The following is a 17,151-nucleotide window of genomic DNA, read 5'->3' on the forward strand; positions in this document are numbered from 1 at the left end:
TAATAAATAACTAAACCATAATAAACATTTGCAATCTAAGTTATGTCCATTTATTGAAATGAAAATGTAAAAAATCTACGTTTTAAAAGAAATCCATAAAACGATAAAACAAATATCAGTGATGCCACAAAATAGCAAGGCTGCATTTAGGATAGACTAGTGCAATTATTTTCATGCAAATGCTTTATGTAAATCTTTCCTTATGCAACTATTTTACTTTTGATTGCATTTCTAATTCACCCTTTGATTATAAGCAGCAGGAGGGTAATAAAGATTTGTTGTGAAGCAGAAATGAGTGCTTAGAAAGCCGGCGTCAGTTCTGTTGGCTGAAAGAAGCCGTTGTTGAGGAGGTGCTGGTGAGTCTCTGAGAACATGGCAGATGGTGCCAGTCTGTGCCCACAGTGGCAGATGTCTTACCCAAAGGCTGCGGTAGACGTCTACACAGCAATCCTCCCTTTTTTCCCCCTTGTGTGCTGCTTGTGGAGAAAATGTTTGTATAGAGGGATTTGTCAGATTCCCCACTGCGCACAATGTTTTTTCACCCACTCAATGTATTAAAGGGTTAAAGGTAGCTTGCTAGACGAGACGTGTTTAGATGTTTAATTCCTTGGAGCTTAATAGTAAATCAGCCCAGTGACCTAATTTTGCTCCACCCCCACAGGTGTTCCTTAAGATGATTGGTCCAACACATGGACAAATGACTGTCACCCGATTGGTCAAAGTCCTGGAGGAGGGAAAGAGACTTCCCAGACCAGATGGCTGCTCAGAGCAGGTAATGCATCAGTTTACTAAAACTAAATACTCTATATGCAAGTTTAGGGTCAGTTAGATTTAAAGAGCACCTGTTTTACCCCTTATTTAAGTCTAAGTCTTTTGTGTCTCCAGAATATGTCTAAAAGTTTCAGCTCAAAATACTCTTCAGATCATTTATTATACCTTATAATTTGATCTGTTTGAACACTGTAGCTGTTTTTGTTGCCTGTGCCTTTAATGCAAATGAGCTGGTTCTCACCGCCCACCGTTTCCACGAGCGTGTCATAGCCATCGAGATCTTTTGGTATTGCTCTGATGCATGTAGCCTTCACCTGCTGTGTCTCACATAGATAAACAGCACAGTGACAGACAAGAGCACAGCGACAGACAAGGCAGATCTTTCCCAGCGGTTATTTGATGTAGTTGTAATTCAAGCCTTTCTGCAACAATGAGTCACACACAGTCTCGTTGCAAAGTTTGCGCGCATACACACACACACACACACACACGTGCATACATATGTTTAAATTTGCACTCCATTGAATGACAAATGTGACAGGATACATGTTAATACACACTCCTGTATGGATATCCGTTATGTTAATGTACAAAATAAACCAGATTTAACGTCCACAAACTTGAAGCGCCTTTTTTATAGTTTATTCTGACACTATGCGGCTGTAGTGATGCATTACGTAGCGATTTTACAGTCTTTTCTTTATAATAAATGTTTTAAAAACGTTTTAGACTTATAAAACTCATTGAGGTGCAGATGATCACAGAGAGCTGAACAGATCTTTTAATCCCAGTTGCTTTTAAACTTGCTATTAAGTAGGTTATGGATTTTATTGTAGCATGATTAGTTTTTTTTTTTTTTTTTTTTTTGTCTAACCATTGAAATTACATCTTTTAGTGTATGTATTCATTTTGTTTTGGCTGCATGTTGTTTTTTTATTGCTCTAGAAGTTTCAATAGTGGTTGACTTATTATTATTATTTTTTATTAATGACAGATAAACACAGTATGACCCCTTATAAGGCACTCATTGGAAAACCCTGAAGTGTATTGTGGGACTTTTGAACTTTTATGAGTTAAAAATGAGATTGTAATCAATGTCAGTGAAGGTCTTCTTTTGTTCTGTAGATAAAATGTCACCTACATCTTGTATAATCTAATAATGTGTACATTCAAAAAAGAAATATGTTTCTTGCATAAAAGCACATATCATATCAAGTGTATCATTCCTCTTATAAAGGATGATGTGACTTAAGAATAAAGTAATGAGGGTAAATGTTCAGCAATGCCATCACAGGAATAAATATATTAATTTAGAAAGCGGTTTGATTTGTAATAATATTTTACACTATTTCTGTTTTAATTATTTATCCAGTATGTCCCCAAACTGTTGAATGGTATGCCACATGTCATATTAGTATCATGTTATTTAGCTGGCATTAACCTTTGAGATTTTCAGCAGTGAATGATAGAGATTTCTAAGGAAGTGAGTTTCCACCCACACAAGACTGGAATGGAAGTCAATGGGAGCCGTTGTCTTATTAGCTGTCAGTGCATTTGTAACTGTCAAGATTGCTTCTGCAGTTATTTTGTAACCCTTGTAACTGACATTAGGGTACAGATGGGAAAATATTTGAAGTGTTTGTGCAAGTTAAGCAAATCAGTACAAAATCTGAACAAAATAAATAAGACTCCCACTCTAATACCATATATAAAATTGTCTGTTATACAGTTCCTGTTTTTTTACAATCATTTTATTTAGATATTTAGGGCAACAGCAGAGAAGGACCCTCCACATTAAAACTGAACAGTGCAGTGGCTTTAAAAGAAAGATCTCCAAAGATGCCTTTTCAAGTTGTAAAGTAATCTGTGTGAAACTAATGAAGACAGCAGTAGGCTTGGCCTTTTTGTCTTGTTCGTATTGGAGATCTGCGTGGGCGGCATTCTCTCATTCACACACATATACACACACACACACACACATAAACAGCATCCACGCAGATGCGCGCATGCTCGCTCGCTCGGGAGAGATATTGTTAGACTGCACGCCAGAGTTACCGACCGCTCCTGCGCTTTATTCGTAAATTTATTCCTGCACTGCAAGAAATCTGGTCGGGTCCCATGGCTCTCACGGTACAGCAGCAGGAATGCAGACCTCTAGTTTGTATTTACCATGTCTCCCTTCTCGTTTGGTCGAAACCGAAAATACTGGCAAACTGCAGAGATTGTGTTCTTTTTCGAGACCAGGTCACTTGGTGCACGACTCTCCGTCTTACCTCACCTCTCTCTCTCTCCTCCACACTGTCCCTTTATGACAATCACGCATACACATTTTTAACCATTAAATAAATAATATTTAATATTTAATACTTGTCTCCAACATAACATTGTTTTTATGACGGTATTGAAACTGATACTGTTGCTGTTTTTAGATCCCACGGTATACCGTATTACCGCCCAAGTCTAGACAGCAGAAGTCAATGATTCATTTCAATTATTTAGTCTGACATACTTTAAATTGTTTCTTAAAATAAAACATGTTGTGCTCAATGCGGAAAAGTTGCTGTTTTTACCCAAACATGTAAAATTAACATGTTTTAGAGCGGTAATCACAATACTGTGATACAGTGAGATATTTCCAAGGTTATCATACCTTCAAAGTCTCATACCGGCCCATGCCTAATATATATATATATATATACGTATTTATACACACACACGTTTTCATTTTTACAGCAGTACGTGTTACGCAGAAATATGATTATGAATTTCCATACATAGTTTGACAATTTATTTTTATTTTCATTAGATTTTTATTTTAAAGTTATTTGAAACATTCAAGTAGATCTTTTCCTTGTCCATGTTTAAAAAAAAATCTCATGTTTTGCAAATATAATTTGACAGACAAAAAAATGTGATCTAGTGTTTGATACACATATTTTATAAAGTGTATATGACTATTTTAATGCACATAATTTCTTACATAATACTTCTTTACATAATCTACATAATACAAATATATGCACAGCAGACATTTTAAAAACTTTCTGATGTATTATTATTTTTTATTTAATATGACATTACTCCTACAGTTTCACAGTGCCCTTGCAACCATCCCTAAGTTGAGAATTACTGCCGTCAGATATTTTCCAGCTTGATGCATCACAGACGTTTCTTTTCTGACAGTGCAGGGATAGATGATTAAACAGCAGGTAAGAGCGTTGCTCCGGGGCGCACGTCTCATTCTCATCTTTGTGTTTTGACAGTTGTACAATTTGATGAGGAGATGCTGGGAAGCGACACCCGAAAAAAGGATCGACTTCAAAAGCCTGATTGCCAACTTTCAGCAGATGCTCGACAATCAGTAACTATATGGATATATGCCAGGACACAGACTCCACCTCTTTTGTTTTCCACAGTGACAAAAAAAGTTTAACCATGCGTTGTAGCACTCTTTCAAATGTACTCTTCTTCTTACCGTATCCCTCACCGACTCGTATATATAAACTGCAGAACATGAAAAAAATAGCAAAAAAAGAAAAGAAACTGCTAGAACCACTGAAGCGGTCAGTTAAATTACTGTCTGGCCTCTTTATGAATATGCAATGTATAACTGCCAGTTGCTCATGTTTCTCTTTACACTCAAATGCAGTCCAGATTCAAGTGCACCAAAAACCATGCAAAAAAAAAAAAAACAAGAGAAGAGAAGAAATCCAGAATCTGTTACTCTTCATATTGTGCCTCAGCAGCCACAATGATGCATGTATGAATAACCCATAATTCCCATGGTGCATTACAGCATGTGCTGTATGGAATCAGCCCATCTTAAAACACATGCATTAGGACAAATAAAGACGGAAGACGAGGAACGTGTCAGAATGTAGATTTGCATGAGTGCTTTACGGTTTGGAGCTTTGATGAGTGGATTGTGCATTTTCCTCGGAGGATGATTGACATGCAAAGTATGTTAAGACTGTGTTTTAAAGCAGACAGCTGTTCTTCTCGGAAAATACCGAACGTGCTGGATGGATTAAACGTAGGACTTTTAAAATGGCATGCGCCGGTCAAGATGGTTACATAAGAATAACCCCACTTCCTCTTTGGGCTTCGTAATTGCCATGGAAAACTGAATAGGATGATTCTGAGAACTACATTTGGACCGTTTACGTCAAGGAGAATGAGGGATAAATTAATGAAATGCCTAAAGTAAGCACTAGGGGGCAGTAGGGCTTATGAAATCTCTAAAAGAATAAGAAAATTGGGTCCCACTTTATATTAAGAGGCCTTACTTACACCCAAATGAATGATTTGTACTTATTGTCTGAGTACATGTCATTTTATTGTACTTATGTTTGATTAAATACATGCATGTTATTACATCTGTAATTAATTTATACAGTTACATTTGTAATTACACTGTTGACCATCCCTAAAACCAGGGGTGCCCAATCTTGGTCCTGCAAAGTTTAGTTCCAACCCCAATCAGACACTCCTGGGCTGGCTAATCAAGCTCTTACTAGGCTTTCTAAAAACATCCATACAGGTGCGTTGAGGAAGGTTGGAGTTAAAATCTACAGGACGCCGGCCCTCCAGGACCAAGTTTGGACACCCCTGATTTAAACCCATGGGTCTCAAACTCAATTTCTTAAGGGCTGCAGCTCTTCACATTTTTGCTCCAACCTTAATCAAACACAGCTGATCCAATTCAAAAGAGTCTGTGCGGCCCTCCAGCAATTGACTTAAACCTTAACCCACCCATAAACCTACCCATACCACCAAATCTGTCCCTAACCCTACCTGTATCCCACCTCAAGACCACCAGAAGTGTTCTGCTGTACATTATGAACACCGTAAGTGCATTGTGTTCATATTTTGATGCAAGTACATAGTAGTAAAGCACACTTAATATAAAATGGGACCCAAAATTGTGCATCTTCTCTTGTGCAAATTATATTCCAAGCTCGGCTAACTTTCGGAAACTGAATTTAACCTTGTCCAGAAATATATTAGTATTTTATGTTTCTCTTTTTTTTATCAAAATGGAATAAAAAAATTATTATCAACATGTTTCTTTTATTTGTTAATGTTTTAAAGGTGCGTGCTGATGTTTATGAGGATCAGGGAATGTGTGTGATGCTGCTTTAAAGCATTAGTCGTTATTCGTATAGCTAAATATTCAAAGAAGCAGTAATTCCCGTGTGATTATCAGATTATGGTTAATCCTCACACGCAGTTCCCGAACGGGGAAAATGATTCATCTCCCAGGTGGAAATGTCATGTGGTTTAGCACTGAAGGAATTGTGAAGGATGCGTTTTAAAGTTTGCTATAGTGGCTGTTTCTCAATTCCAAGAACGCAGAAAACGGATTTGCGTTGTTGTGAAGATCCTCTAAGTCATTGCTGATTTATATCAAAGCTCGGACATAAAGATGCGCTTTAATTCATGTCGAACGCCGGTGATACCTGTACTAAAGCTATTTTTCTTGTATGATGAGTGTTTTCATCCCTGCTGATCGACTGGTTTGTTCCGAAACGGGGATTAAAATGGTCACAATGTTGCTTGCTGTTGCTTTTAAAGCGGAATGTTATAAAACGGGTCAAAACTGATAGTCATATGCGAGTCTAAACATTTCATTCGTTGACCAGAGTTACAAGGTTTATTTTCCGCGATTCCGCTCATAGCTGTCATATATGCGTTATTTTAGTGACCATTTTGAGCTGTTGTGTCAACGGTAAAGGTGCGCTTCATGGATGGCGAAATCGATAGTGAAAGCAAAGACGGTGTCTGTGCTGTAATTTTCGGTGCTACACGGACACTTTCTGTTTAAAATTACTGTGCTTTTTTTTTATCACTATAAGGTTACAGAATAATTGTGAGGGCAAATATGTCAATATGAAGGACATCATTTGCGAAACGTGACCTGAAATCTGATATCTATGACAAACATCCCGTCTAAAAAAAATCCGCTTTTTTAAACAGCTGCGTCATGCATGACATTTACCACACATGGTCTCTGTGCATCAGGTTAGGACTTAACACATATGAACATGTTCTTCACAATAAGAGATTAAGCCAGAATACAGAGTTAAAGTTATTTCAGTTTGGTGAACTAATATCAACACTATCCAGTTTATGCAAAAAAATTATTAGAGAATTGTAATTGTAATTTATTTATTTAACAGGGACAATGCTCATTAATAAACAGTGAGACTGTAAATAAGCCAGAGTTAGCCACAAGGGCTAATTTTCATCTGTTACCCCCTGCCAGATTTTAAAAGGCAACCTAAAATCAAAAAAACGCATCATCACACATACAAAAACAGTAAAGTTACACATGACAGGGATAAAACATGTAATAAGAATTTCTTAAAATGTTAGACAAAAGAATTACACATGATTGCAAACTTGATTTGCTTTTAGCCATTTCTTTAACTTCTATTTAAAAGTTGAATAATTTGTAACACCCCTTAAATCAATAGGAAGTGTGTTCTAAAAATGACTGGCTCTAACTGAACAAAGTGAACTGAGGATTTTTCATTTATTTAAAGGGATAGTTCATCCAAAATGAAAAATAACTCCAATTGAATCATTTTATTCTTTCTACTGTTGAAAACAAAAGAAGAATCTTTGAAGAAAGCTGACAACCTGTAACCATTGACTTAATCGGAAAAACAAATACTATATGGAAGTCAGTGGTTACAGGTTTCCGCCTTGCTCAATATTTTATTTTGTGTTCAACAGAAGAAAGAAAGTCTAACATGTTGGGAACAAATGAAGGCTGAGTAAATGATGACAATTTTCAGTTTTGGGTGAATTATCCCTTTAATATAATAATTTCTTTAATACAATAATAATTTCTCCCCCTTCTGAAATTCAGAGTCTGCCACAGGTTTCCTGGAGTAGGGCCATATTAGAGGTGTTTTTTAATTGTATAAAATACATAACGCATTTGGAGAGTCCCTGTAAACCACACAAGCAATGCGTATTTGTGTTTGTGCATTTACAGTATGCAGTGTATTTATTTTGTAACTTTAAACATGTATAAATTGTGAGAGTTTACAGGGATAGTCTACATTTCTTAAGTGTTCAGTCAGTTTAAAATTTGTGTCAATTTCCTGCAAAGGTAGCTGGCTGCCCTTGAATGAAGAGTCTGTCCATCTAAAATCAACAACATCTGACAGATTTCTGCAGCGCCACCACTGTCGGTCCTTTGCTTTCACTGCACACTACAAAAAAGAGAAATGTACCAAAATGCACCAGCTATAACATAATTACTTTTTAGCTTTGAGATGGAAGATAGATGAGTGCTTAGCATAAAACTAATGACACAGCTTTTTTTCCATCTAATGAATGCTATGGGAAAAATATTTGTTTTGTCATGAGAATCAACATCTTAATAAATAAATAAAAAAATAATGATAAAATCTACAATCTTGCTCAGACACATGCAACTTCTCCTGTAAGCTTATATAGGGATCTTGGAGTGTATGATATAGATGAATATGTTGTTTCTGACTGCTAAAATAGGCAGTGTTAACCCCATGTTAAAACTCTCCCCTCTCCCATAATTGTTAGCGCAATTATTTTCTTTCTCATAGAAACGCTGCAGGTAAAATTTAGATTTTCTGATATTTCTGCTATTTGCAGATGTAAAATTAACCCCTGAAAAGGTATATAGTAATATATACTGTATTTTTAATAGGACAAAGAGTTATATGTTCTAAACATATAGTGCAAGCACCAATTAAATAACTTGCCCCCCCCCCCCATGTAAACTGTGGCCCAACCTTGGCCTCTGCCTTAAAAAATTCCTAGATCCGCCATTGTCACCTCGAAAGAACGAACTCGGGAGACCTTGGGGACAGAGAGTGCGTCCTGTGAGAATTGAGATGCTGTTCCTGATGGTCACATGACCTTCACGCATTTTTAACAGAAAATTATGTAAACATTACAGCATTCACACAACGATTTATTGTTTTTCCCTTTTCACAATATATACTATGAATATAGACTTTACAAATATACGTTGCACAATATGAATAAAACAGATTTTAATACGAATTTCAGCAAATAATCACCCTTGATGTGTTTATTCCTTTATTAAGATTTTCATGGTAATGTTTATATTCAGCGTTTCATTTAGGGAAACTCCCCATTTAGGGATAAATAAGCTATATCTCTAAACTTTAATAATAAATCTATATATAGTAAAATGCTGCTCTTCCCGCCTCCGGTCGCAATGACTTCTGGGACGTCCAGAGCAAGTTTGGCACTTCAGCTGCAGACCCGCAGAACCACACACGTTTCAGGCACACACAATCTGGGCGAACCATATATGGTAACTAACTCCTTAGGAGCATTATCGCCACCTATTGAATTTTACAAATACAGTATGGTTTCCCATTTCAGTCATTATATCACTATTATATCGTAATGATCATTTAAACATCTCTGCAGTTTCTGAACTCAAATTATGTAAATAAAAATAATTGGTTAAACGCATGATTTTTTTCACGTGTCCATATACACAAAGAAAACATAATAGATCATTTAATTGTAGAATTAAGTGTAATAAACTAATTCAGGATCTTATTATTATCATTCTTGATTAAAATTGCTTTGTTGTAAAATAAAAAAAGCAAACAATAATGTGTCACATTAAAATGAATTACTATAGTTAATCATTTAAACAATATATAATATAGTTATAAACTGATTATTTTAACTAACTATCTGATTATAAACTACTATCTTTTACTAAATGGTAGCAACTGTTAGTAATATATATATATATATATATATAAATATATATATATATATATATATATATATATATATATATATATATATATATATATATATATATATATATATATATATATATATAAATAATAATAATAATAATAATAATAATTATTATTATTTTTTTTTTTTAATTAACAGTTAATTTATTTGTAATGCTAAATTTGTTGCAACTATAATTACAACAAATTACCAGTACTTTATGGTTTAAAAACAATACATTGCTTACTCTTAATTACTACAGTATTTAATGTGGGAAAACATTAATAAAAAGTTATTAGAAAATTAAGCAAATACACACTATTAATTCGCTTGAGAAAAATATTAATATAGTGTTATACATTTATTACATGTAAAAAGATTTTTATTCCATATAAAGATGTATTATTGTCTATATTAACTTGCTATTTTTCCTTCATTATAAATAAATTCATTATATAAATTAAACATGTCCAATTTGGATCGTTCAGCAAGGCCAGCAAACGAGTATCTGCTATATTGACTCTGTCAGATAATATTGACTGATCATCTATGATGACTGATAGAAAACTGTTCAGTCTATTATAATTGAATGGCGATCGGAAACAATGTTCCCCATTCGCCCGTCTCGATCACAATATTTGTGAAGTAGTAAACACTATTGTTTATTGTGTACAATATTTATTAACTATATATATTAAATCATATTGATGACGATGTCCGAGAAGACGTTAATCCTATTAACAGCTGTCGTAACCATATATGGTTTGCCTAGATCGTGTGTGCTGGATTGTGTGTGCCTGAAACATGTGTGGTTCTGCGGGCCTGCAGCTGGATATTATAGCTCAAGGGCAGGCTGCATCGATGCGTCCTCTATCAAGAATACATCCGGGACCTTTCACCTCCGTTCTTGCAGTCTTGAGTCAAAGGGCATAGAATCAGTTAGAATCAATTAAGGTAGGTGAACTTTGGCAGTTAACGATAACGTTACAAGAGAATAGGAGTCCCCGGGGTCTTAAAATGTATTAAAAGTTGATAAATCAATTGTGAGAAAATTATTAAAAGGAATTAAAAAGTCTTCATCGCATTGTTACGAGGTCTTAAATTTTGTTCAAGCTTTGTCCAAAGTGTTTGACTCTAAACAAGCATAAATATATTATTTTCCTCCTAATATGTGAATTACTGTAAACATTCAGGATGCTCGCGCTTCGAGGTTTCAGAAAAAAACGAAATAGCTAGCATTTACAGTGAGGGAATGATATCCGATGCGGTACACATTTTGTTGTTGTCTTAGAGAAAAGTTATATAGATTATATATATTATTTACATAATGCTTTCAGCGTATTATAACAGCTCGTCACCCAGTGATAAGCAGTTATTCTGCAAAATTAACATTAAAGTGAGCGGAGTTCATCAGACAGGTCCATTTGCGATAGCACCTGCCAATGGATGTTGGATGAGACGAAATGGCCAAGCATCCAGCACGAATTATACAACTATCTCATTGAAACTCCAAGTGATTTTATAAGAGAGAAATTAAAGGTCTACAAGTCTTTGGAAGCCTACAATTTTTGTTCTGTGTGGTCACGTGCAAGAAATAATGTTCCATGATTACCAGATTTAAAACTTTGTAGTGCTAAAAACCAAGGTTCTGCCTAGCTAAAGACAAGGAAAGAAGACTGAACTGTACAAGGCCTGGGTAATCATCAAGCAAAACAACTGTATTCTGACAGCCAATTGCACCTGTATGGCCAGGGTATGTGAACTTACATATTTACATTTCATTCAGTGTCCGCAGTTTAATTTACCTTATGTAACTGTTTTTGCTGAAATCATTGCTGCAGTCAAAAACGAGTAATGTGTATGATTCAGAATAGCGTAACCTTACCTGATATAAAATGAGAACTGCAGAGTCCAGCATTTTTAACTAAGTCCTTACTCACTCTTCGAATGGATGTTAGCCAAAGATGTCTGCAGTTAGCATTAAAAATTAAGTTTTCTATTTTTGGACTTTTGGTTTTGGCGTCCTACCTCACAATAAGACATGTTTGCTATTGCAACCGGTCTTTTTTGCAACCTGTAAGCACGGTTGAACCATTTTACAGTCTATGGGTTGAACCCGTGTGACGTCGGTTGGTAATTCCCCCATATTAACAATGGCGTGCTCGATCCACGCGATTGGTTCGGTCAACCAAACTCTATCCGGGCGACAAACGCGGGAAAGGTGATGTGACGCTCTCCACATGTATCGAAACCATAGAGCGAAACAGATGGGAAAATGTAAGTTTGCATACTCCTGGTTGAAGAAAGATGAGTTTAAACAGAGGCTGAAGCCTGTCGCTGAAAACAACCGTGTAGTAACAACTGTTTAAGGTTTAATACTGATTTGAACTTGAAGTGGCGATGAGGTCTTAAAATATTCTGAGAAGGTCTTTAAAAAGTCTTAAAAAGGTATTTTTTTTAAAAAAGGTAAAAAATTACCTTTAGGATTCCTGCATATTCCCTGTAAGATGGAAGAAAGATAACAGACATGATTTTCCTGTCCTTTAATGTGGAATGCAAAACAATTCCGTCTGCTCAAAATTAAACCCAAACTTATTTTCATCAAAAAGAAAGACAACAGAATCGTACCCAACAGGGTAAAAATGTACATAAATACACATAAAATAAATACAATTATCATTTTTTTTGTCGTTAAATACTCAGAAGCGTTAAAACATCTACTAAAAAAAAATACCAACATTTTTTTTCTTGTATTGCAGGAGTATACGCATGCTTAAATTCCACTGTTTCTAAAAATAGCTTATTCACAGTAAAGCAATATCAATAGAGTTTGGATTATAAAATATTGCAAAATCTTAATTCAAGGTGAAAAAAAGAAACTACAACCTTGTAAACTTAAAAAAACAAACAAACAGGCGGCGAAATGTGTACAAAGCACAACTGTGTTGATAACCCTGCGTGTTTGAACAGGCGACTGTATCTTCTACATCATTAAGAGACACTTCAGTATTGCAAAGCTTCGAGATACAAGCGCGCACACATACACGTTCATGACATTCAGTGGGGGAAAAAGTGACCTCGCGATGACTGAAGATACATTACAGTCTTAACTTAAAATACAAGGGAAACACCAGTGTTGCTGAGCGTCAGCAAAGAAAATCTCAGGTTATAAACACAAATAGGCAGTTTCCCATCCTTCACCATTCTGTAGTAACACATTTGAAAGTTTCATTATGTAGTTTTACAAGAAAATAACACAGTCATCTATCCTCTCTTTTCAAGGTAAAAAGAGTCAAAAGTTGCCTCGATTTGGAGCAGTTGAGGAACGGGAGAGAGAGGAGACTCGTGGGAAGGTGAACAGAAGTACATGTGCTTTATATAATCCCTGTAGAATGTCATCTCAGAACTGATCATTTAGAAATAACCAGTGCAGGTCAAACTGAACTTGAGCACAAAAACAGAATATATATATGTATGTAAAGTAAAAATGCTCACGTTTAACATCTCAGTGTTCCCTCGAAAAGAAAAAGGCCTCTGTGTTTATAAATGGTGGTTTTGTGCTGAAAGTGGGACGCGGCGCCTCAGGTACTGAAGTAAATTTGGGATTGTCTTTATACTTGTCAGAACACAAATAGCAGGCAATAAGAGAAGCTCCTCCTCAAATGTATTGTCAGTCTGTTGTGGAGGTGAGAGAATGGCTTTCAGAGAGAGAATAACCAAGAGACAATCACTTCAAAAGCGTCGAAAAAAGAGAAGGCACACAGCCTTAATCATAAACGGATGAACACGCTAGGCAAACGCCTAGCAAAGCCAAACGACAGCTCCTTATAAGACAATCTGCTGGCAGACTGCACAGCGCACTGCAAAAAATCCAGTTCTTCATCACTATATTATCTGCCACTAATAGTATTTAAACACGCTTTCAAGAGTTCCCACTTAGATATGCTTGGCGTATAAAGCAGGTTTAGCATGTTGTCCCAGGAGAGAACCCTGAGCTCGGAGATATTTGAGCCCAGGGCTCCCGCCCGGTCGATAAGCATATCAGGAGATCGAGATCAGGTAGGTCTCGAGAGCTCCCCCTTTAGAAAAGGGAGGAAAAGGAGGAGATGGGGTGGAAGGGGGGATTCTGCTTAACGAAGATAGAACAGTAGGGAAAAAATGATCCATTTATAGTAAACCAGGATCACTCTGATTGGATTATTACTGATTACAGATGAGTGGCCAGACGTGCTCAATCATATCACGTGCTCCTCTCGAAATTAGTGTATGAAACTTCACTTAAACTTAAAAGCTCGATGTGGGGAAAGAGGGATTGTTTTTATTACTAAATCTCTTGTTGTTTTGTGTGAACAATTCAAAACTGAAAAATCTTTAATTGCAGTAAGAAAGGATGATGTGATGAAAACCAATAAAATGAGTGAACTACCAAATAATTCAGCTAAATTTTTAACTAAAATAAAAACTGAAGGGAAATGCTAATTAAAATGATAAATGCATTCTGAAATCTGGAAAAGCTAAATAAAAGCTCATTTAAAATCTAGCTGCAACTATTGAGAACAAGAACAAGAGGGACTCAATGAGCAAAGCATAGCGATGATGATCAAACAACGTGTAACTAAACACAGTTTAAGAGGATTTGACTCAAAATAGCTGAAAAAAAAAATCAATCATTAGTAATGATTCATCACCTTTGACCAATCAGCTCTGACAAATGAATTAGCTTATTCAAGAATTTTCATCATTCATTTGTAGATGACGTACACTATTGTTCAAAAGAATAGCTGGCAGCTAGCTCTCTGCAACTGTCACATGGTCGCCCACTGAAGCTGCGCCCGGTCAGTACCTGGACGGGAGATCACATGGGAAGGCTAGGTTGCTGTCGGAAGTGGTGTTAGTGAAACCAGCAGGGGGCGCTCAACTTGCGGTTTGTGTGGGTCCTAATGCTCCAGTATATTGATAGGGACTCTGTACTGCTCAGTGAGTCAGATCAGCGAGGTCCTGACTCTCTGTGGTCATTAAAAATCCTAGGATGTTCTTTGAAAAAGGCTTCCTGGCCAAATTTACCCACTGGTCTGTGTCCATCATGGCCTCCTAACCATCCTCATATCACAATTGGCTTCATCAGTCAATCAGTTGGTGTGTGGAGTGCGGTCTAGCGCAATATGGCTGCCATCGCGTCATCCAGGTAGATGCTGCACACTGGTGGTGGTTGCGTATCCCCCCCCCCCCATAAAAATCGGTGGTCAAACAACTAAATATTAGTTTAGTGATTCACAAGATTGCTAAATCCTAGAAACAAAAACGTTTGTACATAATAATTTAGAGTTTGTACAGTCAACGGCAGACACTGCTATTTTTGTTAATACACCCTTTTCAACTAATCGCCCAATTACACAGCCTTAAGAGCATGCAAATATTCAATGCTGAGTCTTGTTTGTGTTCTGAGCATCTACTGCACCTACTGATAACTTGTTTGCCATGTCGCAATAAAAATATACTAAAAGCCTGGATTATTCTGGTTAGCCACATAGTACTGCTATTATTTTGAACAATATTGCATGTCAGTTTTGATGAAAATCAAACAAACTGTCTAAAACGAGATTAAAAAAAGAACTTTTTTTGACAAAAGAATAAAATAAAATTAGTTTCTAGCCCTTTTACTTTAAAAGTGATTGGGGAAAGTGATGAACTGCTCCTTTAAGACTTCCAGTGGAACATTTCTGACACTTGCCTTCAGACAAATAGATGGAAAAAGATTAAACAAATCTGCCATGCAGCAATATAAACGCGCTCATATTCATACATCAGTATTTGTATCATTAATAAAGCATATCTTAGCAGCAAATGAAGACTGATATAGATAAAAACTGGATTTTTTGCAGTGTAAAAATCACAAAAGGATACAGATTCTCTCAATTAAAGAGATTAAACCGCAAAACAGCAGAGCACTAATATCCATATAAAGGCATTATGTTTGATTATTACCATGTCGGTGTGTGCGTCAGGGCTTTATCCTATACATAACCACTTCGCCCCCTGACGACAATCCAGCAACTGATTATTACTACTATAGTAATGTATTATTATTACTCTTACTGTTGTTAGCAACAAACCACTGGCAGCATTGTAGCTGAAAGTTTTGGGGAAAGTCACCCCACCGACACCTGGGAGGGGGAAAAAGTCACCTTGAAGTGCGCAGTGATGTTAGTTTCTCCAGAGAAGGAAGAGGTTATTGCCGTAGCCATGTCTTCTCCGAGCGCCATGTTTTAAGGCTCCTGCAGTATTCAGAATGGCTGATCTTTCCTACAGATACAGCAGTATGTACAGGGACGAGTATGTGCGATCCATCATCGAGATAAACAATCACACGGTAAAGCAAGACGCAATATTCGGAATATTCTCATAATGTCTGTACAGCGTAAAAAATACACTCATTTCCCAGAATATACAATGTACACTGGCTAAGCCCTACTCTTGTCAGGGAAAATTATTAGTAGTAGTAGTATTATTCTTTTTTTTTTTTGTGGAAATGGTTATTTCTCTGAGTGAAGCTCTATCTTTATCAGCCCTTAACCGTTTGTACAGTAAAACACGAACACAGAACCCCCCCCCCGCCCCTCTAGAGTGGAATGGTTCATAAAAAGGCAAAACAGAAAATATCAATTATCGCGTCATTTGGGACAGAAGCTAGAGAGGTCCTGCCTGGTGTGGGACAGAAACAACAACAGATCCACATACGCTTCAAGACGGAGAATAACCCTCCATATACGCACAATCAAATGTACAATCTTTTCATAAATATCAGTTATAGACTACAAGTTAAGGCCTGGACACGACAACAATGGCGACGTACAGCGAGCGAGTTTCGAGTTAGATTCTCTTCTTCTTGAAGTAGTCGGCGTACTGGCCTCCGAGACCCTGCGAGTGCTGGCCTACGTACGGCCCCTCGGATGTCACTTCCTGCGTAGGCAGCGTGGGGTATTCTCGCTTCTGCCCTCTAGCCTGACTCTAGGGAGAGAAGAAAAGCCTGTGATTATAGTGATTAGCATCATTTCACCTGTTTGATGAGGATGATGATGATGATGGTGACTCATTGTTCAGCCTATAGCTGGCTTTGAGTGGCATACAGTAAATGACTGATGGGTTTTTTTTGTGTTCTGTACAGTAAATGAGTGACGGCGTCTCTCTCTCGGCCCACACATGCGTCTGAAGAGTTTTTCTCTGACTCTTGCACTGTGATAGAAGAGCTCTTTGTGGAATGAGTGAAGTGCAGTTGGAGGTGTTTATCTCTCTGTGTGTCTGTCTTAAACTTCCAACTGAAGAATAAAGCTGCTGACAGACGCCTGCCTGCTGCTTTTCCTCATTACCAACATGTAGAACAGAAGCACAAACGCTCAGCGTATGGCTTCAGCTGACCCATCAATCCATCCGTTTATTCCTCTATCCATCCGTCTGGTCATCTTTCAGTCCGTTAATATTTTGTCCATTCATCCATCCATCATTTTATACATGCATTTATCTATTGTCTATCTATTCACCGATTTTTTTTTCCATCCATCCGTCTGTCTATATGTCCATCCAATTTATTTATTCATCCAT

At 36.8% G+C, this 17,151-nt stretch overlaps 2 protein-coding genes across 2 annotated transcripts in view; one reads left to right on the plus strand and one right to left on the minus strand.

The window, feature by feature from the left end:
• Nucleotides 1-5,831, plus strand: part of jak1 (Janus kinase 1) — a 60,857-nt gene extending 55,026 nt beyond the window's left edge. The window contains exons 23-24 of the mRNA XM_056460037.1: nucleotides 662-772; nucleotides 4,035-5,831. Of these exons, the coding sequence (XP_056316012.1) occupies nucleotides 662-772; nucleotides 4,035-4,136 (213 nt within the window). The 3' untranslated portion in view covers nucleotides 4,137-5,831. The remainder of the gene's footprint in view (nucleotides 1-661; nucleotides 773-4,034) is intronic.
• Nucleotides 5,832-12,089: 6,258 nt separating this feature from the next.
• raver2 (ribonucleoprotein, PTB-binding 2) overlaps nucleotides 12,090-17,151 on the minus strand; it is a 137,237-nt gene continuing 132,175 nt past the window's right edge. The window contains exon 15 of the mRNA XM_056460038.1: nucleotides 12,090-16,560. Within this exon, the coding sequence (XP_056316013.1) occupies nucleotides 16,423-16,560 (138 nt within the window). The 3' untranslated portion in view covers nucleotides 12,090-16,422. The remainder of the gene's footprint in view (nucleotides 16,561-17,151) is intronic.

This window comes from Danio aesculapii, chromosome 6 (assembly GCF_903798145.1).
Source record: "Danio aesculapii chromosome 6, fDanAes4.1, whole genome shotgun sequence".
NCBI lineage: Eukaryota > Metazoa > Chordata > Actinopteri > Cypriniformes > Danionidae > Danio > Danio aesculapii.